At 40.1% G+C, this 23941-nt stretch overlaps 1 protein-coding gene across 3 annotated transcripts in view; it reads right to left on the reverse strand.

The window, feature by feature from the left end:
- Positions 1-23941, reverse strand: part of pde4ba (phosphodiesterase 4B, cAMP-specific a) — a 219449-nt gene that overhangs the window by 49023 nt on the left and 146485 nt on the right. For all 3 annotated transcript variants that reach the window (XM_050056037.1, XM_050056038.1, XM_050056039.1), the window contains 4 exons: positions 22080-22274; positions 19344-19380; positions 18989-19059; positions 14348-14400 (listed from right to left, as the gene is read on the reverse strand). In XM_050056037.1, the coding sequence (XP_049911994.1) occupies positions 14348-14400; positions 18989-19059; positions 19344-19380; positions 22080-22274 (356 nt within the window). The remainder of the gene's footprint in view (positions 1-14347; positions 14401-18988; positions 19060-19343; positions 19381-22079; positions 22275-23941) is intronic.

Raw genomic sequence — 23941 nt, forward strand, 5'->3', positions numbered from 1 at the left:
TGCGCCCCGGCTGTATCTAGGCTAACAGCTAACATGCTAACTATTATTTTTATGTCACTAGTCACTTGAAACAAATTTAGGACGATAGGAGACGGGTTGAAATAAACCGAAATTTCCCTTTAAATGCTTGACTTTTTCAACATCTTGCTAACGTATCTGTTAGCCTGTCACATGGTCAAACTGTCAGATCCACAAAACTTGGCCTACCACTAAGTTTAAATGTCCTTGTCTGAGAAAAGCTAATAATGTTGATGTGTAATGAATTACATTGTGTAACTATTTCTTAATTTATGGCCCATTTGTGATTTTTGGGGTACTGGTATAGAAAAAGCGACATTCAATACTGATTTGGATATCGATCAATGCTTCGAAGCTTTAAGCATTCGGGTCAGCCCTGCTAACATGCAAATGTTAGGCAGATATGTAGCCATCTTAGTTTGGGGTGTTAGCATAATAACATTTACCGATTAGCACTGAACACAAAGAACAGAGGCTGATGGGAATGTCATTACTTTTGTAGGTATTTGGTCATAAATCAAGGCTACCAGAAAAAACAGGAAGTTGTCAGTTTGGAAAAAGGTTGCAAAGGGCCAGGTTTAAGACAAATCTGTAAACCAACCAGCGAGGTCATAGATGAGCTGTGAAGGGAGTAATAACTGTTTTCATGCTGGGGTTTGTGACGTAGGTCAGGCCCTGTCTGCTCTTTGTCTGCCTGTCACGCCAAAGGAACTTATTTGTCCCCACAGAAAGATGGATGAACTGTTGTAGTAAAACAGGCTGCAGGGTGGTGGGGTGTCTAACACCTGGGGGGCATTGTATGTCTGTATGTGCGTGTTCATATTTCTTTGTTTATGTATTTCTGTGTGTGTGTGTGTGTGTGTGTGTGTGTGAGGTAGTCGCTGTTGTCGCAGTGCCCTATTTCCTCATTAGTGTCACAATCCTGCCCAGCATGGACTTCCTTCCATCGACAGAGAGGTGTCTGTGCGACAAACACACACACACACACACATGCATGCACACACACACACACACACACACACACATACTTAATTAACATGCACTAAAGTAATACACACACCCTTGTTTAACACACATTCCCACGCATTCTGTTATGTAATCTTTACACGTCTGCACACACATGCACCCAGAATGCACCTGCCAAGCTAAGTTTGATGCATTTCTGGACACATATCTTCCTCATCCTGCCTGTCATTCAAAACAGAGACACCCTGAAGTGTCAGCACTATACTAACAGATGTCCTGGAGCTTTAGCAAGGTTAAGGGTAAAGCGAATTTTACATAAAGCTGCCACTATTCTTCCTAACTCAAATCAAATGAGCTTGTCTAACTGTACTATGTTATACTGACAGTTGTTTCCATTATTTTGTCCACCCCATTTATATCAGTTAGGGTATGCGAAACAACAGAAACACCTCTCTGTATAACACAATATCATTCAACAGCCCCACAAACTACATCCTGAAAACTGAACATTACATCCTTCATGAAGGTTGTGTTTATTGTAGGACTGTTGTATTAGATTTTATTAGTTTGAGCTGGTTGTACTTTTGCTTTTTTTATAAAGTGAAATATATGATTCAGCCCTGCTCCCTACCCAAGTAATTTATGTACAGTCCCTAAAACTGGTAAAGAAAACCATCCACACAAGATCAAACTGGGTCAGCTGTAGTCATAAACAGCGTTCACCCAACATAATGTGATACCAACCCCTGTGTGAAATAATTGAAAAAGGATGCTCTGTCATTAGTGAATGAATAGCAGCAGCTGTAAACTGAATACAACCCTTCTTTTACATAAGCCACGCTGAACTTCACAGGCTGTCGCTATCATTCATTCAGCTATTGTCAGTGACCAGCCGCTACCAGCATACTGCTGGAGAGATATGCCCCTCCTGCCAGGAACACAAGTGCCACATATCCAGTCATCTTAGTTTCCAGTAAACAACTGTACCTGTCACCTATGTAGCACAGCCCACAAGATCTTATCAAAGGCCCACAGGCTGTGTGATACTGCAAACACTACTGTTGATGCCAAGTAATGACAACAGATATTTTGACCCATATTTCTACATCAGGAAATGCAACAAAATCCTCTGAGATGCCACGTAGGAAAGAAACAGAAAAACTCCCTGGTTTGTCTTTTTACCTCACGCACACACACACAAATACACACATGCTATAGGGGTCAACACCACGAGGACCTTTCGTGTAATCAGCCAGGCACACACAAACAAAACACACCGCCAGGCACACACACAGTTCTGCTTGTTTACCTTGCAAAGAGCAGTTGCAGTAAATCAGTTACATTTATTCTACACATATCACAGCTTTTCCCATCAGCAGCCGAAAACAGTTCCCGTCAGAGAAAACCAAGCCCCCTAATAATCGCAAGTTCTTTCTCTAAGGTTTCACCTCCTTATCCTGCCCAGCGACTCCACACTCTGCCTGGATACCTGAGGCATTTTGAGTGCTGTTTTACACAAAAACAAAAACTAAACAAAAAAAACAACCGAGTGTTTTCGTCTAGACTTAATATAATCTAATCTAAACCTAAAATCTGTCCTCAAATGTTAATACAAGAGGCAGGATGCTGTAATATTTGCGTAATATTTGGGAGTCTGTACAGTAGCCAGTCTGCCCCCCCCCCCCCCGAGGACATTTAAGTACCCAGGAGCGGGAAGTAATTATGAGGGCAGGTAACACAAGACACCCTGGGACATAAATACTCAGACTTATTAGCTACCAACATGGAGAGAAACACGGCCAAGACCATGTTTCTCAATACTTGAACACAGAAGGAGACGGAGAGGAAGGGGAGTTATGTAGGTAGAGCTCTGACCAGAATACAGTCTGGGTTGGAGAAAAAAATAGTGAGTTGCTGCCATGGCAACTGCTCGTGTTGGCATTTTGTGGACGTGCACAGCAGAGTGTGAGGTGAGAGACAGAGTGATAGGTTGGCAGATACTGTATCTGTGACATTTAGACATGGTAGCCCTGCCATAATATCCCATATTGAACCAGTGCCATATCAAGACCACGAGGCTTGCAGCAGCCCAGCATTACCTCACCAGCCAAATACGGTTTGTTGCCCCAGAGGGAATGTAGATGTTGTTTTTAACAGCTGTTTTCTAGAGTCCAAATGACAGCATAAGTAAATTTCTATGAATCCGATCCTAGAAAGTGTTTTTGGTAAGCAGCTTCCAGATGGGAAATTTTCACCAAATTCCAAAGCAACATTTCCCGTCTTTTGACTAATGATTAATACAGCCACATTCCAGCAAAGCAATGTAAAAAACAAAGCAACGCATTAAATGCTCGGAAAACAGGCCTGACAGCTCATCTATGTGCCATATTTATTTTAACACTCACTGAGCATTACATTGTGTGACCTTCAAAGACTTAAGACAAGTGTTGACCCCAGATCAGTTTTTAACATGCACTGCTCGTGAACAACAATCGTGTGTTAGTGAGATAAACACAGTGGTCACCCTGGCAGATATTCGTCTCTATTTAAAGTCGGTGGGCTGCATCAGTGAGAAGCCCCGGACAGGTGCACCCCTGTGGAGGAGTTATTGCTACTGGAGCCTCTGGCTTGAGCCGGGTGTGTCACATGACAACCTATTATGAGATCCTGGTTAATAAATGACTGCATACACATAGCCTGTGTGTGTATTTGTGTGTCTGTGGAGTATGTGGTGTAGTGCATTATATATGCAGTCTCTGAAGTGAAGCGCATCTTTCCTGCAGCACACGGTGATGATCACCACATGATCAACACATGAGCAGTCATGTATGTATGTAGCAACAATGTACTCTGACTGACAGCACGTAGTCCCTCGAGGAACACTGTAGTGTGTAGTCTAAAAACAAACCCAAGCTTCCCCGAAGGTCAGTAGACCATTGATTCAATTTGCATCTCTTGTCATATTTCAGTTGGAAATTATTTGTTTTTGTACATTTGTACATTTTGTAGCAGAAGCAGGTCAACGAATTAACCAACAACCATATATGCCATATTTGATAGGGGTGTAAATCACCAGCTTCATCACGATACGATATTATATCGATTTGTTTGGATGACGATACGATGTTTGCCGATATCACAAAGTCTGTCACGATACGATTTTGATTCGATTCGATTCAGGAGCCTGCGATCGATATGACGCGATATCATATGTCCATCTAACACAATCATTTACATCAACTCACAAAAACAACTAGAATATGATTTGACCATTTTATTTCTGAGCTCTGTTTGTTGTTTGAGCAGAGGCGCGCTTGCCCAGAAATGGTGACACAGACGTGCTATGTGAATTTCAAAATAAATGTGTATCTTTAAGATGACGATATGGATCGATGTTTTCATTTTGCATCGATATAATCGGATCGTTAATCAATGAATCGATGTATCGATGTGGATCGATGTATCGTTACACCCCTAATATTTGATCGTTTGTAATCTGAGCTGCCGTTTCCCCACAAAAACTCACATTCAGATGGTTAACAGACACAATATTCCATTAGCAATTTCTGTAGTGGTAATTAGCCCACACATACCAACAGTGCTTCCCTGAAAAAGGACAGACAGATCATCTCAATCCCAAAAAGTTGGGATGGCCAAAAGTTTTGTTTGTTTGTTTTTTTTTGTCTTTTTTAAATCAAGACCTTTACATTCTGATTAGCAGCATTTCCATGCAAGAAGGACACTAATCACAATGGGGATTTAGAGGAAAGTCTAGCATTACCTGCAACACATTAAGTGCTTTATCTAGCAGATCATTTATCTAGTGTTAACCTTAGTAGGTCGTCCAATTGGGTAACAATCTCCAACATAGTGGTTGGACTTCTGAGCAGCTAGCTGTGGCTTTTTCAGATACTTATGGGTGCTGCATCCCTGTTTCATTTATCCTGGTTAGCTGGATATTTACAATGAATAAAGGGTAGTGTGAAAAGTCAAAGAGAGAACTTGTTTTGTTTCTGTGTTTTTTGCTTTAGATCAGCTCCTCATCTTTCGCCCTCTTTCGCACATCATATCTTCTCAGGCACCTCCTCGCTTATTCTTCCTCCCTTCTTGAGAAAACCCTCATCTCTGCTGCCCTCTCACCTCATCACTCCTCATCTCCTCCTTTCATCCCCCCTCCTTTTCTGTGTCTCTTGTCCTCCTCTCTGTGACCTCCTCCGTGCATTCCTGCACGCATTGGGCCACTGTTTGGTGCAGGGGGAGCGCAGGCTTCTCTAAGGATTCTATTAAATAACATTTGTAAAGAGACTGATGAGGTACTTTTCATTCACTGCCCTTTGCTTTGCTCTCTGGAACCTGCTGGCTACAATGAAAAACATCTTATACGTGCGTCTGTGACTTGATAATATTTTGCAAGGACGATTATTTTTCTTGTTCTTAACTGCAGCCCGGCACAACACACGGAAATTGTGGATTTTTTAGTCCATGTTGTGCAACTGAGGTTGGGTAATGGAAGATAACACATTCTTATACCTTAAAAGTTGATGCAGGTTAGAATTGGGTTTGTAGCTCATGAAACATTAAGCCGTTTGTGTTTTATTTTCTGATCTGGTTCTTTACTGGTCACTGGAAACAGAGTTCACAAGATAAGGTGAGGATCCTCTTGGATAAAAAAATGCATAGTCTGAATGCCAACCAATAGAAGTAACTCTTCCCTGGCTGAGTCCAGTAAACTTTCAAGTGAAGTTTCATGAGGACAGATTTCACTTTACAATTTGTAAGGTGTGATATGTGCAACTGTTTAGAGTGTACTACAACAAAAATAAGAGTCTACAGCCATGCTGGTGGCTCTGTTTAGCTGAACTTTGGCACGGTGGTGTTTTAAGCTACTTCTAACATCAGCATGTTAACATGCTCACAGTAACAATGATGACATCATGATGTTTGTAATGTTTAACATGTTCACTATCTTAGTTTGGCAGGTCGACGTGCATCTGAGGCTGATGAGAATGTCATTGGTTTTGCTGGTACAGTATTTAGTCGTAAACCAAAGTATTGCACAAATTGAAATTTTGAACTCACATTGACACAAGAACAAAAAGTGAACCCACATCTTCATGACCTTTTGACATTTTGGATATAAAATGTCATCACTTCATTACTTTATTCTAATAGTCTTTATTCTAATCTTTATGGGAAATTTTGTGGTAATTAGTGTATGAATTCTTGAGTTATGGCGAAAAAAACAAACATGTTTTCTGAAATCAGGGTGACCTTGACATTTGACAGCCAGATTCTAATCACTTCATTCTTGGACCCAAGTGGAGGTTCATGCCAAATTTGAGAATGTTCCCTCAAGGCCTTCTTTAGATATGCAGGGTCGCACTGACCTGGACTCTTAACCATCAAAATCTAATAAGTTCATCAGTGAGTCCAAGTGAACATTTGTGCCAAATTTAAAGAAATTCCCTCACGGTGTTCTTGAGATGTCGCATCACAATGGACGGACACCCCGAAAACATAATGGGCTCTAGTTTCGCAGACCGGGCGAGGCGGGGGCGCAGCACACCTGCGCTTCGCCAACTGGGTGTGGCCAGGCGGATTTTGCAAGTTTGGCACACCGTGCGCCTGGCGCAGCTACTCCTCTTTCCCACCTCCGTCCGGGAGGAGGTCACCGCAATTGTAAATCAATGTTGCGTTCTCTCGTGGGCGCGCGCTCTCTCTTTCTCTCTCGCAGTCTCACTCTGTTTCTTTTCTTTTGACTTTTCTAAGATGACAGATGCTGAATATATACTCCCTATCTGATGCTGTGGCTGTTTGTGGTTGGCTGAGAGGGATGTGAACTCATTAGTTTGCAGCTGTGTTAATCAAATCAGGTTGGGTTTCCATTACGCGTGCCAAACGTGCCAAACGGTGCCAGTCCCCTTTGATCTGACATCAGATGTGACGGGACAGTCGGTATAGAGATACATTTATGTGCTGATTGCAGATAGTTGCATTGAATAGTGTTTTTTGGGTATTTATTGCATTGTTAATGTGCCTGATATTCTGGAAACCTGCCTGTGAGGTTTTGGTGACGTGTGCGCACTGTCCGCCAGTCAGCCAAACTTCAAGCCAAGCTGGATCTGTCAACACCTCCCCCTGCTGCGCCGCCACACCCATCTCAGCGCACCTCGGTCTGCCAAACTACCAAACTGAGCGCGCCTTGGGTTGCGCTGCTCGAAACTAGCTCTGCGCGGGGTTCGCCACCCTGCGCCACCCTGCGCTACGCCTGGAAACTAGAGCCCAATGCCTCTGGCCACAGCTATTACTGGTGTAGAGGCACGATAAAAACTGTGACCTAGTGGTGCTTGAATAAAGGTCAGGGGAATCACCAAAAGACCATTAACCTCTGTCCAGATTTTCACAGCAATCCTTCCAACTGACCCATTGGCCAACCCACTGTACTATTCCAAGAGCCCTGCTGCTCCTATGGTAAAAACCCAGATACCCACATTATTTTCCCAACTTAATCTGTGATACTCCTCCTCTCCAAACAATGAACTTCCAGAGCATTGATTACCAAATTTAGCAGCAGTGTTATTTTTACCCATTGTTGTGTTTTAATAATGAGCTTTTACCTAAGACCCAGCTTGTTCAGTCAAGAATTTCCTGGTCAGACTGAGACAAAGACACAGTGGTTCATAAGACCAGACTGTCCATCCCATAAGACTTGTGCTTGTGTGTGTACCTTACCATATACAGCAAATGTTTGTACAGTGTTTTTTTAACCTATTACATAACGGTTTCACATTGTCTAAATACCTTTCACCTATACAGTTAACTCAGACTTATTGTTCAGTTTTGACCAAACACCAGCTCCCAGTTTTGAAATAACATGCACGGCTTCGTTTTGGGAAAATGTCATGGGGGGGCTTGGTCGCCTTGTACGAAAACACCTACACAATGGAACAGCACAACGGGATTTAAAAAGCCAACTTGTTGACACCTTTTCACACTGCCAAGCAGCCAGACACATACACGCACAGAGCATATGGTGAATGAGGTTGGGTGAGTTCAAGAGCCCTTTCCCTCACCTATATCCTGTATGACAGTGTTTTATCACAGAGGTCGACTTGACCAGGAAGTCAGGTCCTACCTTTGCGAGGTTCTCACAGCTAAATAACACAAAAATGGGAGTGAATATTTCCTGGCTCTGTTATGATACCATGACACAAAACAGCTGCTTTGGATCAATGGCTCTCCATTCCATGGAAATTTTCGGCACATGTGCGAGCAGACCTCACTAACCTGTTTGCGATTGTGACGTGATAATGGCTCTGTAAAAACAATGAGCCTCCTTTACAGTTTTCATTTCGAGACTAAATAACTGGAGTGTTGAAGGACACCGAAATCTGAGGACCAAATGGTGATAAAGTCTGAAACATCCATATGATTTGCCGTCAGTGTAAGTTACAGGTGATGTCATATAGAAAGTGCAAATCTTTACATTATCTATCTGCTCTAGATTATCTACGTCATCTCCACCTTTTCCTGTGAGAAAAAAACAGTATGGTACAGTATTTTTCCTACCCAGCATGCCATAGCGTACACTGTGTGATATGAAAGCCACAACTGAACCATGACATGCTTTAACATATAGTCCAGACAATAGTACAGTGTGTACTTTGTTTTTTAAGGCTGTGACAGTAACACATGAGAACATGTTGGCAAACATACAGTGATTATCTACTGCACGCACAGCTCTGTGGGTATTTCCACTCATTACTGAACAGAGTAAATTAATGGGTGGGACCTGAAACACTGATAAAGTTGGTCCAGGTTGCATAACATGCCCTCAAAACACACACACCCGCAATTTAATTTAAACTGTCGTACAGTTTCTCCTCCCAGTTTTCTGAATTAATTTCTAATGGTTAGGTTTTTATCCAAATACAGCGCAAATTTTAACCAAATTTTTAGAAAACTGAAGAAGAAAGAAAAATGCAAACTGGGGCTAATTCTCCAGTCAAAACTCTGCGGAAGAAGACAGTGCATTAATATGACGTAATTAAAGAAGCAGCAGTCAAACCAATGGCTACAGAGAGTTTGAACAACTACCGTAATATTTCAGCTCTTATGTGCTCTTGGAAGAGTTCTTGTACAGTAACAGCCTGTGTCCATAAGTGTGTTAAAAGCCATCCAAAGATGAGGAAGAAAGCCTGCAGTGGCCTATGAAACGACAGTACATCATGACTATACGTCAGCATTTATTTGCTGACTCGTATTCCACTGCACTTAGTGGTGTTTACCTATTATCCATACACCACCAAATGCAAACACACTTATTGTTATCAAACAATGCATACAGTACTGACAAAACAACAACTTACATAAATGATAATATTAAATGGTACTTGACCCCATTATGCACCATGCAAACTGTAGTAAACATGGTACTCATGTCGCAGATGGTTGTCATTACAAATTCTTTTCAAGGCCATATCTTCCAGTTATTCGAGGAAATCTGGTGTTGCTAAACCCTATTACTACAAAAAGCCTGTTTGTGATTTCGGTTTTCATGCGATACATGCTCTTCTTATTTGAGCTCTGAATATCACACACTGGCATAGAGTTAAGCTTAATGCTGTGCAGCTTCTGCCAGACTGATCATTCAGCCTCAATCGATTACTTCATCTGTTCCCAAAGGGCAATACTGTAGGTTAATGCATGGGTCAACCAGCAGACAACCAACCTATGAAGCCAACGTTGACCACTGAGAACTGAAATGTCCCATCTAAGCAGCTTTGAGCATGACTGTGCATTCATATGACGTGAGATAGCAGCACTACAAAAATATCTGGGCTCAGTTTATCACTTTATTAAATATGATTCGGGGCGGCTGTGGCTCAGAAGGCAGAGCGGGTTGTCTAGTAATCGCAAGATCAGCAGTTCATCCCAATGTTTCATTAATGGCATTTAACACATGCAAGCTATGCAGTTTTAGCTTTATATTATTTCTCTGTCTGCTTACACTGAATTAGCAGAATAAACCTTGTGCCCTGAGAGGGTGAAACAGGTTCACCTGTGTGTAATGCGTTGTGACTGTGCAGCACTGTAGGTATTTACGTGTTATATCATTGTATCAGCATGTGCGTGTTTGTGCAGTGTGTGGGCACAGACAATGGGCCTTTGTCTCTCTGCATCCTATTTTTCTCCTGCGAGCTGACACAGACACTCACACACAGCAGCACACGCAGACACCTCATCTACACACCAGTTCCTCCTGGCTTCCGTCAAGTTACAACAGCTTAGAGACAGCAAAACAGGAACAATCTGATCTTCTCTTCCTGCCTCACACTTCCTGCCATGCCCCTCCTCCTCCTCTTCCTCCTCCTCCTCCTCCAGTGGTGATAAAGACAGAGTGAGAGAGACAAACAGATGAATGAAAAGGAAAAATAAAAAAACCTAAGGGGGTGAAAAGACAGCTGGACAGAGGCTGGAAATGAGTAAGACAGAGAGGGAAGGTGGCAGTGGGGGAGACAGAGGGAGGTATGTGTGTGTGGATGCGTGTGTTTATGTGAATAGGAGGTGGTCTGCAGTGAGGATGTGGCCGGGGATCATGAGAAAACAGTGGGAAGATTCTGTGGTAGGCAGGGGATGACTGCACTCAGCCAAATTATAAGCTTTCCATATCAAGTATACTAGTTAAATCTTGCGTCATTGTATAAATTTTATCATGTAAGTAAATACAACACAAAATGGTACTGGTGTGTTTTAAAAGAACGACCCTGGTGTAACTTTATCTATTAATTTATATCAACAAATCCTATGAAGAGACCAAATTCAAATACAGTATGACATATCATGTGCCTAAAAACGATATACAAATAAATAAGGTAAATGCCTATACTCTACACATTAAATACATTTAAACTGAGACTACATCTGACAGTTACTCTTGTTAAAGACTTATCAGCTAATTATTTTATTAATTAATAATTTGTTTGCTGTATAAATGTCAGAAAATAGTAAAAAAATTGGTCGATTATTCCAACCAACAGTCCAAAACCAAAAGATATTTTACTTTACTCACATAATATAAATAACTGAAAACAGCAACTTCTCACAATGTAGATTAAATGTTTGGCAGTTTGGCAATAAAAAAATGACTTTAAGGATTAATCAATTAACAGAGTGGTTGCAGATTTTCTGTCTATTGGCCGATAATTCAATAGTTTCATTTCTAATGTAGAATAATTATTGCACGTATAGTTTCACAAAAACTTAACAATACAATAACAGTATTAAAAACCATAAACAACACACTAAGAGCAAACTTTAAGGCTTTGTCATTTGAAATTTAAACGATGTAAAAATGTAAAAAATTAAACTATTTTTTCTTCATACTGTGTCTCTGAAGTTGCTTTTTTTTGACATTAATAAGAAAGGAGGAAGCACAGCTACCCTGGTTATGTTTATCGTAATGAACGAACATAACATCTAAATGCTACAGCAGCTTTTTCACGTGTTCTTAAGAGTTTTGTGAGCAACAGTGAGAAATAAGATATCAGGCTGTGGCTTTGCATTATTTGATAATATAAAAGAAGATAGAATGTCAGCTTTGTGCTTTAGAATATTGCACACTAATTTAATGTCAGTTTTGAGCCAGGTTTTGCACATAGAGGAAGTTGATCAAATGTTTGCACATAGATAAGGAGGTGACGTGCGTACTTGCAGAGTCCCTGCAGTCAGTAGCACTTAAACTTTGTGAAAATATTAAAGAGCATAAAGTTTATTGTAAGACATAATGTGGTGACAACTTTATTTTCCCTTACGTAGAAAGGTCCTGATGCATGTTATTAAGCTGGTTTACCAGATACACACACACTGTTTCCCAAACTCTTTAACACACACACGCACACACACTCAGAGCACCTGATGAGCTGCGGTTCTGAAGGAGGAAGTGAAAACTCAGTCCATCTGCTTTGACAGGAAGTCAACAGAAGCCACATACAGGCATGCTGACGTCAATCAGAGCCACAGGAACACCTCCCCACCACACACACACACACACACACACACACACACACACACACACACACACACACACACACATATACACACACAAACACACTCACACACACACTCACATTACTCACACTGATGCATATATGCCATGATAAACACTCATTCGAAACATCTTACTAATCCGCTGTTGCAGAATCGCACAAAGCAAAACTTAAATACTGTTGAACACTGAAATGCTCCCTTACACATGCGTTAATGTTTTAATAAATGCTTATATCCACAACGCACATAAATACAGCATAAACATAGACTTCCAAGTAACGTGCTGCTTCTTTTTATACAACATGATTTCATACATTTCTGTAATAACAACAACAAACCAAAAATAAAATCATAAAACAAGACTTTGATCGGCAAAGCTTGTGTTTTGAAATGAAAACAAAAAAAACGTTGTTATCATTGATGAAGTGAAACTTCATTGTCAGTAGTTCTACCTTAATGTCATATCTGACCCCAGTTGGTTTCATGTAAAACATGTTGGTTATTTGATGGTTAACTACACTCACTATTCTCAGTTTCATTGTTGCTCACCTCGGTCTCTTTTTACACAGCAACACATGTCGGTGTTTTCAATGTTCTGCCTAGAGTGTGGGAACATCTGCCTATAGATGTGAGGTTTGTGAAGTTTGATCATTTTATCCTTTTCATCAACTGATGATGTTTATTATCAGTACCTCTCGGATTAACTAAAGAATAATACAAAGAGTGGTACGAGGAAAAGAGTGATCTGAGATATCTCTATAGATTTACAGTAAATTTTCATGCCATGAAAGGTTTTTCCATCAGATTACAATATTCTTGATAGAGGTGACCACAGCCACTGATATACTATAGGTGAAGGCATCAAAGACCTGTTATGTATATATATATATATATATATATATATATATATATATATATATATATATATATATATGTGTGTATATGTATTATTTTTCATCTGCACTAGAAAAAGATAATCAGCCTACTGCCAGAAAGGAAGAAAGAGAAAAAGATAAAACTATAAAACTATACTTGGGATAAAAAAAGTTGTGAACACTCACATGCCATCCCCTTTTAGGTTTATACGTGATCCTTTTAACAAGCAGTACCTTATTTAAACCTCCAGGAGTTACAGAGCAACATTTGTGTGTCTGGCCACCTGACAAATACAAGTCTGATATTCACTGTTTTAGATCTATTTTTGGTCTCCACCAACTCCTGAGGGAAATACATGTCTTTTTAGCTTCTAAATTGTCCTCTGTGTTCACTACCGAGCTGCCAGCTGTGTCTGTCTGCTGTTTGGTTATGAGCAGGTATTGTATGATAGGTTTTTAAAACTTTTTCCACTGATAACAGTCGACTACTGTGGTTGAAGACGGCGCTATGAGAGCGGTGAGACTGAAACAAAACAGTTAGTTGTCACCAGACCGCTAAACAACAATTTAAATTCACTATAAAGCTCCATAAAGCCAAGTGAAGCTGCAGATACAGGTAAAAATTCTGAGGCCAACCGTACCGGTCCTCACAATGCAGAAATGTCCTCACTACGACAGTTTGAAACTTAATTGGTCCTCATAAAGATAGAAATACAAGCCCCCCCAAGCACATTACGGATTCACCAAAAAAAGCATTTGTGAATACAAACTGAAATATGTGTGTATAAAACCACCTTTCCTCTGTCGCTCAGTGTGTGTGTGTGTGTGTGTGTGTTTGTGTTGTGAGTCTAAGTGTGTAACAAATGGCCTTGGTTGAGCTGGTGAGCAGACGCTGATCCCAGTATCAGACAGAGAAATTCAAAAAGGAAAAACATTCACAAGCAACACACACACACACATTCATGTATAGTGCTCATGAACATACTCACATACTCACACACTGCCTCTTACTGGCGTAGACGTGTACATGCACACGCATACTGTACACACACACACACACACACACACACACACACACACACACACACAGCTGTTTAAAATCTAACGTGATGAGAGAAAAAGGGAGGTTTGCTGTTATCTGTGATTGAGCTGCTTTAATAGACCATACTGTGTGTGTGCGTCTAGAACACCACGTCGGTTGTGTTTGAACATGGTTAATGAGCTTGATGACAAAATGGTCTGGACTACAACGTTAGAGCTGAAGACAGATGGCGAAAAATTGTGAAAGTCGTCACGTACACGAGTTCATGAGTAAAGGACGAGACAAAGCAGAGAGGCGAGGAGGGGGGCGGGAGTAGGAAACATAGTGGCAGAAAAATGCTAACGCCAGATATAAACAAGATAAAGACACGTTCGGGATATTTCTCTGAGCCTCTTACCTGGGAGACAAACTCTGGTGATTGGAGGCTGAGTGGTTGCTGCAGGAGACCTTCTGAAAGAAGAACGACAGAAAAAAGAATGACGTTAGATATTGCATAATAATAAAAAAAAATACACTGTATATTTTCATCTTTAAATAGTTCAACCAAATAATAAATAACATATACTTGCAATAAGATAAAAGCTTAAAAGGTCAGACATTTGGTGAAAGGGACAACATTTTTGTGAATGCCGTGATTCACTTTCTTGCAGACAGTTAGAAAAGAAAACTGATGCCGCTTTCATATATGCGCAATAAATACAGTATGAAGCTAGAAGTAGAAATATAAAATGAAATATAATAAGGGAGTGACAATATACATACTCTTATTGAACCTTTTGGTACGAGGCTTTTGGTTTGGTACGCATTACAAGCCAAACGATTCATTGAGCTATCTTATTACAAAGCCACTGTGCTCATCAAGGAGGCCCACAACAGGCAACATGCCATCCTCTGATAACCTACAGGTCTTGTGTTCGAAACTACTTCGGTTTTGGTGTGAATTCTGAGGCCGATGGTGAGAGATAGTGGTGGATAAAACCACACCAAGCCAAAGAACGAGCCAATGCACAGCTACAGGCTCTCCTTAGCAGCTAACCCAGTGACACAGTAACATACACAACCCCTGACCCGAAGCACGAGCTGCCGTGCAGCAACAGACTCTCCTTAGCAGCTAAGTCAGCAGCACACATGGTTGCACAGCACACACACACACACACACACACACACACACACACACACACACTGAACTAAAGTACAAGAGCTACTCAGTGGCTATAGTCTATCGTTCAGCAGCTAACATTAGCACAAAGCACACAGACCCACAGCAGTGAGCAGTAACTGCCGGCGGACCAGGTAGCCGATTCGGCCAGAAAGCCTGAAATGTACATTAGTGATGCTGTTTAGCTTGTGTCTATATGACTGATAGTATGCGCTGTAATGTCAGTAGTAAGTGGGGGGGGTGGTTATGTTCAGGAGGGCTCCAGTGCGTTGTCAAGCAGGCATTTAGGCCAACCCAAAAAATCCTGGACACAGAAATGATCAGAAATAGTTTAAGGGTCCAACTCCACAGTTCAGTACAAACAAAATTCTGAGTCTTTTCATGTTTTCAACAAGTATTTTCTAACATTTGAATTGAACTGTTGTGTTTTAGTTTTAGTATACTTTAGTTGCCATGATGCACTGCTATGTTTTTACAGTAGCCCAGAACGGACAAACCAAACACTGGCTCTAGATAGGACCATTTGTGTTTTCATGTTGGCCACAAACAGTTAGAAGTCACTCCACGACGAGAGCATCAGAAAAACACTTATTATTAACATGAAACTGCTTTATTCAGTGTTTTTACTGCTTTAGATAATGAGGTCTGTTTGTTTTAGAGAGGAAGAGACATTTGTGGATAATTTGGCTCCCATAAAAACCTCAAGAACGTCTGGATCTTAAGTTATCAGAGAAAATAGGTGAGCACAGATTAGCGGGTACTAGGCTTATGGCCCGTCTCCATGCTGAAAAGCGTCTGAGAAAAACACTGATATGTAATATGAAACTGCTTTATTCAGTGTTTTTACTGGTTTAAATCAACTCATCTGTTTGTTTTAGAGAGGAGGAGACCTCTGCTGATAATTTGGCTCCCAGTAAAAACTCCTGAACAATGAACACTGAAAAAGTTTTAACTGGGAGAAGTTTCAGCTGGTTGCAATCTGCAATCCTCACCACTAGATGTCACTAAATCCCCAATAAATCGTACACACTGTTCCTTTAATAAGGGGTTCCCCCGTGTTCCAGTCATATATCCTCATCAGCAAGACTATAGTAGGCAGTCAAACAGTTCATCCTCATTCTATATGTATCCAGACGCTGAGCTCAGCATCCTCACTTCTGAGAGTGACAGCTGGAGAGCGGACAGCTGACAGTGTACTGATACATTTCCTTTCAGCAGAGACTCAGTGACTACGTTTACATGCACAAAATACTGGGAAAAAACAAAACAATATTCATTCTAAGCTGTGTATGTGGCTAATGAAAATGAATATTCCCATTTACATGCAGTCTTGAATATCGCAATTAATGTGCCCTGACATGTTGTTTATCAAAATATGGACAAGTGGAATGGCTGAAGCTGCTTGTCATTTTGTTTTTTTGCATCAAAATTCGATTTTCCAAAGTTTCCCACCAGCAGCGGACTTGTTGGACCGTACAAACACAGCCTCCATCTTTCACTCCTCCAATTACCTCCTTGAAAAGGTTGGCGTCACAAAATGTGCGCAGCGAAAAACCTGTTGGTATCCAAATTTTACAATTAGAATTAAAGTAGGTGTGTTTCTCCTTACAACCACAAATGTGGGACTTACTTTTGGACGTGCATCTCTACCACACAGCCTTGTTAACTGTTGGCAAGTTGGTTTGTTTACAATATATCCATAACAATGCACAGGGCTAACTGTAAACAGACAAAAGGCTGTGTGACGCAAACTGCGATTAAAACCCCAAATGAAACGCATATTCCAAATGCGCTGTAGACATGTTCAAATAATGCTATAAAGACCCAGAGAATACCAGCATATGTCCTCATGATGAATGATGAAAATGCTACATTCATACACTGTTTATATGCCCAGTATCAAAATAAGAATATCGTCATATTCAGAATACTAGTGGAATATTAGTGTGAATTTAAACATAGTCATAGATTGGCTGCCTGTGCATTAACATGCTGGTCCATGCCTGTACACGTGTGTGCGTTTTAGTCTCTGCTCTCGTCTGTGTGCAGGTGTCAGAGCCGAATGTAGGTCAGTCAGGCTGCAGGTATTCAATACAGCAAACTGAGGGTTAATAAATCCTGTGGATGGGGAGAGCGCTCTTAGCATCTTTAGAAACTGACACACACACACACACACACACACACACACACACACGAGCCTGAAGAATAAAGGGAAAGGTGCCCTACATAGATGTTTCCAGTGTATCAGCATCTGCAGTCAGCATCACGCGTCACCTCCATGGTGATGTGTGATGCTGACTGCAGATGCTGATTTAAAGAATTGCTTAAAGGTTTTGTCGATTAATTGAACAGAAAATTCATCAGCAGCTCTTTTGATAATCCAACAATCATTAAGGTAATTTGTCAAGCAAAAATACCAAACACTCCACTGTTTCAGCTTCTCGCTTTGCTGATTTCTATGTGTCACATTATTTTAAACTGCATATCTTTGGGTTTAAATAGCTGACACATGAAACAAGCAATTTGAAGATGACACGTTAGCTTTAGGAAATTGTAATGGGCATTTTTTCATTACTTTATTACTTGATGACTGAACTAAACTATGAATGATTAATAGATTAATTGAGAAAATAGTATACAACATGTCTTGAATCACACATGGGCTTTTTACTCCTGGAATTAAATTCTGGTTTAGTTTTCTTTTCAGATACACTATATAAAGATCCAAACCATAGTATCAGGTTTTCTGTGTGTTTCTGTCGTGACAGGCTTTTGTCATCTATTTCCAAATTGTACTTCATTATTTGTGAGACACAAATATGATTCGCTGGCCACTGAAGCGGCGCAGAATAAATGCAGTGGGGACAACAAATACTTTAAACGCATACCAATGAGGCATTCCATCTGTGCGAGTATCTGTGGGAGTGTTTTTGTGTCTGTGCCTCGCCACAACAGAGCAATCTCTGAAAGAGCATTTTAATTGACTGATGCACTGAAGGAAACTATTCTCATGTTTCTCAAGAGACAAAAGAGGAGGGATGGATCTAAAATTAGAAACCCACTTTAAGTGCTAAATGGCTGAAGACAATGGGCTTTAATTAAAAATCAAATGATTAAAAAAAATTAAAGTCTGTGGCAATAAAAGGTTTCTCAGTATCTTTATTTAAACTATAATCTTTACCAATGTGCAAATGGGCCCTTTTTTTTTTACATTCTTAAAACACCTCAATCCATATTTCTAATTTATCATTCATTTAATGTTATATTAAATAATGTTCAGTTTGTTATTGAGTCTCCACTCTAACATGTTTTAGACCCCACAGATAGAAATCTGCATTGTGTGTCTCTGTGTATGTGCTGATGGCATGTGCTGAGTTTGTTTCAGCCACTAAACTTTAAGTGGTGGCAACAGCTTGGTGTCTGTGTACAGCTCAATACTTCCACCTTGTGGTGAAATAATGAAACTGCACTCTGAGTGTGCATGTCGACTACATGAGTGATCAACCGTTGACTTCTTTTGTGATTTAAAAATCCATGAGGAGGATAAATTTTATGTATTTTCACTCCCACAAGATTAACTGCAAAACATTTATTTTACTTCAGTCATTTTTATTTTTATTTTGCCCTCAAGAGAATATGGAAAACGAATCCCGAGAGAGTCTAAGTGGACTACAACTTGATTTGTAGCTCTCTTTTACGGTCCCAATGATGGCTTATAATAAAATACAGAGATCATATTTTACCCTCAAGTGGCTCCTTAAGAGTCTGCCACAAGTATTTCTCTGAAGTTGTCAGAGTCAAAGCAGGTCAGTCAAGTAACCCAAAAAAAAGCCACGTAAAAACATGTTTGATTTATGGCAGCAATCCATTAGTGCTTACTTGCTGGAGGCACACTGGACATTGGTCAGTACGGTGAAGTTATTCCTCACACTTCGAAGGCTTGCCAGAACCTGGAAAGGAAGACAAAGAGATCATCGTTAAGATCCTTTGTACCACGTGTATTTAAAACCCTCTTAACAGTATGGTTATTTTGTGTCTGCTTGGTTGTAGCACAGAATTAATAAATTTGGAATCATATAGAAGTAATCAGAAAATGATCCATTCATACAAGACATGTTTGTTTGAACTTAGACACTGATATTTTTTTTTACATTTTGCTTTATCAGTGTTGGCAACTGCTGGCAAATTAGTGCTGATATCAAACTCTTTTAGGGATAGACAGTGGGATATTTACCTGAGCAAAAGGCGTTACGATCAGGTCATCACCGTGTCTGCGAACACACACACACACACACACACACACACACACACACAAAGAGAGAAGGGGTGAGAAACTTCCTCAAATACGATGCACACCGCATGTCAGGTTCTTGCTGTTACATAAAGCTCATATGCTTAAGTGCTTTCTGCCTGCATGGTCATGGTGGTTAAAAGCAAGATGTTAAGCAAGGACAATAAGCAGTGACGACTGTGACCCTGCCAGCCTCATTACTATAATTAACTGAAAGAGTCCAAAGAGGGAGAGGAGAGAATGGAGGACGGTCATGGGTCAAAGACAGGAGTGGTCTGTTCCGACTGGATGTAACCTTGTAAGGAACTTAGCTCTAACAGTGGCCTATTTTTGTAAGCTGAGACAGGGCAAAATGTTAAATAACTCCTTTGCGGGTTTCAAATCGTTATCGTGTTACAGTATGCAACATCTGGAGTCATGTAGTGGACATTATATATCACTATATATCTTCCAGTGGGGGGGCAGAGCAGCAGCAGAGCCTCAACAGAAGCCTGCTGTACATCCAGTGATGTAGTTTAATGGTGGAGCAGCATCAGAACTGTGGCTGCAGTCGATAAAAATCTGTTCATTCTGGCAAAAGTCCTGCTTTATATCTAAGCTTTATTCAACTTGAATTGATTTTAAGTAGGGCTGCTGATAATTCAATACTATTGTCTGTAAACTTACACCTTTAACTTTATCGTCACCTGGGGGAAAATTATTCTTACAGTGAGAGGAAACACAGAACCCACAGACTTGAACATAAAACATATAACATACATTCATTACATATTACAAATACTTCAAACATATGCTAAAAACACTTTCAACAATGAACTTCAGTAATTATATGATAATATGTTTTTGAGTTACACAACTGTTTTGAATTCATGACTCCAGGCATATTAATGTAAGAAAATATTCTTGTTAATATTTGGGTAGCAGCACAACCCGTATCACTCCGCCCTAATACTTCTCAATCAATCAATTAATTTAATTTACTGAAGATTCAGTTCACAGTCTGGGAAAAAAAGAACTGTTAAAATACTGTTGTACAAAATAAGTTCTAGCATATAATTTTCAGTATTGCGGACCAATATCTCTTCCATCCATTGAGTCATCTGTGAAGTAATGTCTACAATATTAGCGCATCTCCACTTTAGTAGAATTCAAGAAATACAAATGTGCTATCGTCTTTTTAATTAGACTGATTATTATGTCAGTGTGCTTTGACACAGTATCACATAGGACTCAGTATAATGTTACTGAGGTGAGGAGACGAGTGACAGTGTTTCTGGTTCACTGTGTGAACTGTGTGAACCAGAAACCAGAAACCGAGTTGTAGGTGACATGTTTAACTATCAGAAAAAACACACTGACCATTCTCAGGCACTCAAATAATAAACCTTATGGGTGGATTAGATTATTTTTGGTTTGTAGACCTAACAGAGGGGAAAACTTTGAGTTACAAGTGTCTTTAAGTTCAGCTGTGTGAGTGATCCAAATCCAGCTAGCTAACCTTCTACACATAAACAGAGCTTCTATAACTACATCCAATTTGTGTTTGTTTGTTTGTTTGTTTTTACCTAACTGTTGATCAACTTTCCTCATAATTAAGCCGAACAGGATGGACCTCTGAGAGTGTGGCAAACAGACTGACAGTTTGTGCTCACCATACTTTACTTCTTTAAGTTCCCTCCAAAAATATTCATTTCCAGACAGTGGTCGCAGTGGACACAGAGTCTTCTCCAAACAGTTTTGGAAAGAGAGAGTTTAACATGACCAATAAAGCAATTAAAGAATATTTTAAGTATTTCAGATTCTTGTGGTTTAAAGTTCTTGTAAAAGTTGATTACTTTGCAGCGGGGACATCGTAAAATCAAGCGCACATACCAAAAAAAGCTCAGTAAAGTAAAAAAAGAAAAGAAAAAGTAATGTGCATTATTCTGTGTTTATGTGATAAAGAATCTGTAATTAAAGTCATGTGATTTAAAGAAAATATAAGGAATTAATTCATGGGGACAGAAATGTTGCTGCATAACAGGAATGACCTTTACAGAGAACAGCTTTACAGAGGGTGGTGAAAACTACACAGCGCTTCACCAGGATGGAGCCTCCATCCTTTCAGGACCTCTAGACCCAGCTGTATAGGAAGAAAACCAACAGGGACCCCGACCACACCGGCCACAAACTGTTCTGCCTGCTGCCGTCTAACAGACTTTCCCACACCACCAGACTCAGAGACAGCTTCCTCCTACATCCAAATTTTAATATTATAATGTCACTTTACTTTTTATATACTTTTACTCTGTGTTTTACAACTATTAACACCTCTGTACGTTTTAATATATATGTTTATATTATATATTCCTGTTTATTCAGTGCAATTACTGTCTAATTCATACAACTTTATTTAATATTTATTATATTATATCCCTTATTTTAACTTATAAATGATATAAATAATGATAAAAAAGTTCAAACTTGACCCATCTATTAAGGAAATGAAAACTACAAAACTACTAAACTACAATTATGAATAGCACAATAACATCTATATACTGCATATACATTATGTGAATGTGCATCTTCCTAGAGATGTGTATACGTATCCCTGCTTGCCACCTCCAACTCTGGCGTGTCCATGCTTATGCTTTGTGTGCATGCTGTGTGTATATGCGTGTGCTGTTTTATATTTACAGTTCAGAGGCGATGGAGGAGTTTCGTGACATGGACTTGGGTGACAGATCATAGTCGCTGTCCGAGCGGTACAGGAAGGACTCTCTGCGCTGATTGTGACCGGGGAAGTTAGTGTGAAGGACCAGACCAGAGCCGGGGGAGGCCTGAGGGTCCAGAGGGCTGCAGCTGGCAGAGGGGCCATTCTCCACATCGAAACTGAAAACAGATACACAGGGAGTTACATTTAATTGCAGATTTTTTTTTTTTTTTTTCAGGTAGGTTAAGCGTAGAGCAATAAAGCAAAAAGACATTTTAAAAAATCGGGATAGGAAAAGTCTGGGGCTGGATTAAAGATCCAAGACAACGTAGTGTAGGTTTTCTGGCAGCATTAGAAACACAACTGATAAGGTAGGTACCCTGATAAGGTCATAAGTAAGTCAACGAAACTTTGAGATTGCCATGAAACACTCCTTTGTGACCTTCAACAAATCATATAAACAAGATAAAGTCTGTTTCTTGTGTTTCGTTTTCATTAGCGAACGCTCTTTAAATCACTGAGCATGACGTGATTCAAAGAGCAATCCTCTCACGTGTGCACAATCAACATCCCCTTAAGAGATGAGCTGCAGTCACTCACTCTTACACATAATTACGTACAGTGGACGATCACGCACATGAATGGACTTGACATGACTGAGCAAGAAAGGGCAGAGTGACATGCTGCAGTGCACAGTGTTCATTCACTGGTGGAAATTAGTGAGGCTCTGACATTCATGAGGAGGACAACGTGGAACGTGGAGGAATGGGGGAAGGAGACATCATCAGAGAAGAGAAGAGGGAACATCACTAGACAGACTTTTTTTTATGTCTGTGGTGCATCTTTGCAGAGATCAAACAAACTGTGCACATCAGATATGTTGTGTGTATGACATTTTCTGCTGGAGTTGGACTTTTTGCAAGGCACTCTCTTTTATCTCTTTGTTCTGCCTCGATGACCATGACTTCCCCTTCTGTATAGTAAACACAAACCAGCAGAGAGGGTGCTGGTTACACTACAAACTTAAAGTCCCCCTCTACCCCAAAAATGTGTTTTGCTCATTTTAATGTTTGACCTTCACAGTGCAGAACGATGAACACGCAGAGTTTAGTCAAAAGCTGTTTTCACATCCATCTGCTGCAGAGGGAATGTGTCTTAAATCCGAGTTTAAAACGTGATTTTGTGACATCACAACTCGCTCGAAAGCCTCATAAGGGCTTGTGTGCAACTTACACAAGTATGATGTGAAAATCTAAAAATTTAAGCACACGAACATTGCAACTTTTTTTTAACAATATTTGCATATTTGTAAATTCCTGATTTTTTATATATTCCAAGCATAGTATTTTTTATGAAACATGTCTGGAGGGGATCTTTACTGCTCCTACCCAGCTCCTCTTCTGTTCATTATAGTGAAATATAGGAATAAAATATAAATATGGAAACGCATCAGTTCACATATGCACAAAGACCTATCCGGACAATATGTAGATGTGAAACCTCTAAAGAACAGGCTGCTGCTGCACATGGGTGATGTGCTTTTGTTCAGGCCCCCTGTGGCAACACATCATAAGTAATAACTCTTAACATTATGCTTTCTTTAAAACCATTTGTAGGACACATGGGACTGGATGGGTGGGATGTCTTATGGGGTTTTTTTAACCCCAGGGAAAGTGGGAAACTGAGGGTCTTTTTTTAACACAAATGAAGGGAAGCTGAAACAAAAGTAAATTACATGTTTGACATCAGAGCTAAAAGCTCTATGTGTAAAATGAGACACAGTCAGTTTAAAATAATTTCCACAAGGGAGAAAAGACAGGAACACAAAAGAAAGTGTCTCAAAATG

The sequence above is a fragment of the Epinephelus moara genome, chromosome 10, assembly GCF_006386435.1.
Source record: "Epinephelus moara isolate mb chromosome 10, YSFRI_EMoa_1.0, whole genome shotgun sequence".
Classification (NCBI taxonomy): Eukaryota; Metazoa; Chordata; class Actinopteri; order Perciformes; family Serranidae; genus Epinephelus; species Epinephelus moara.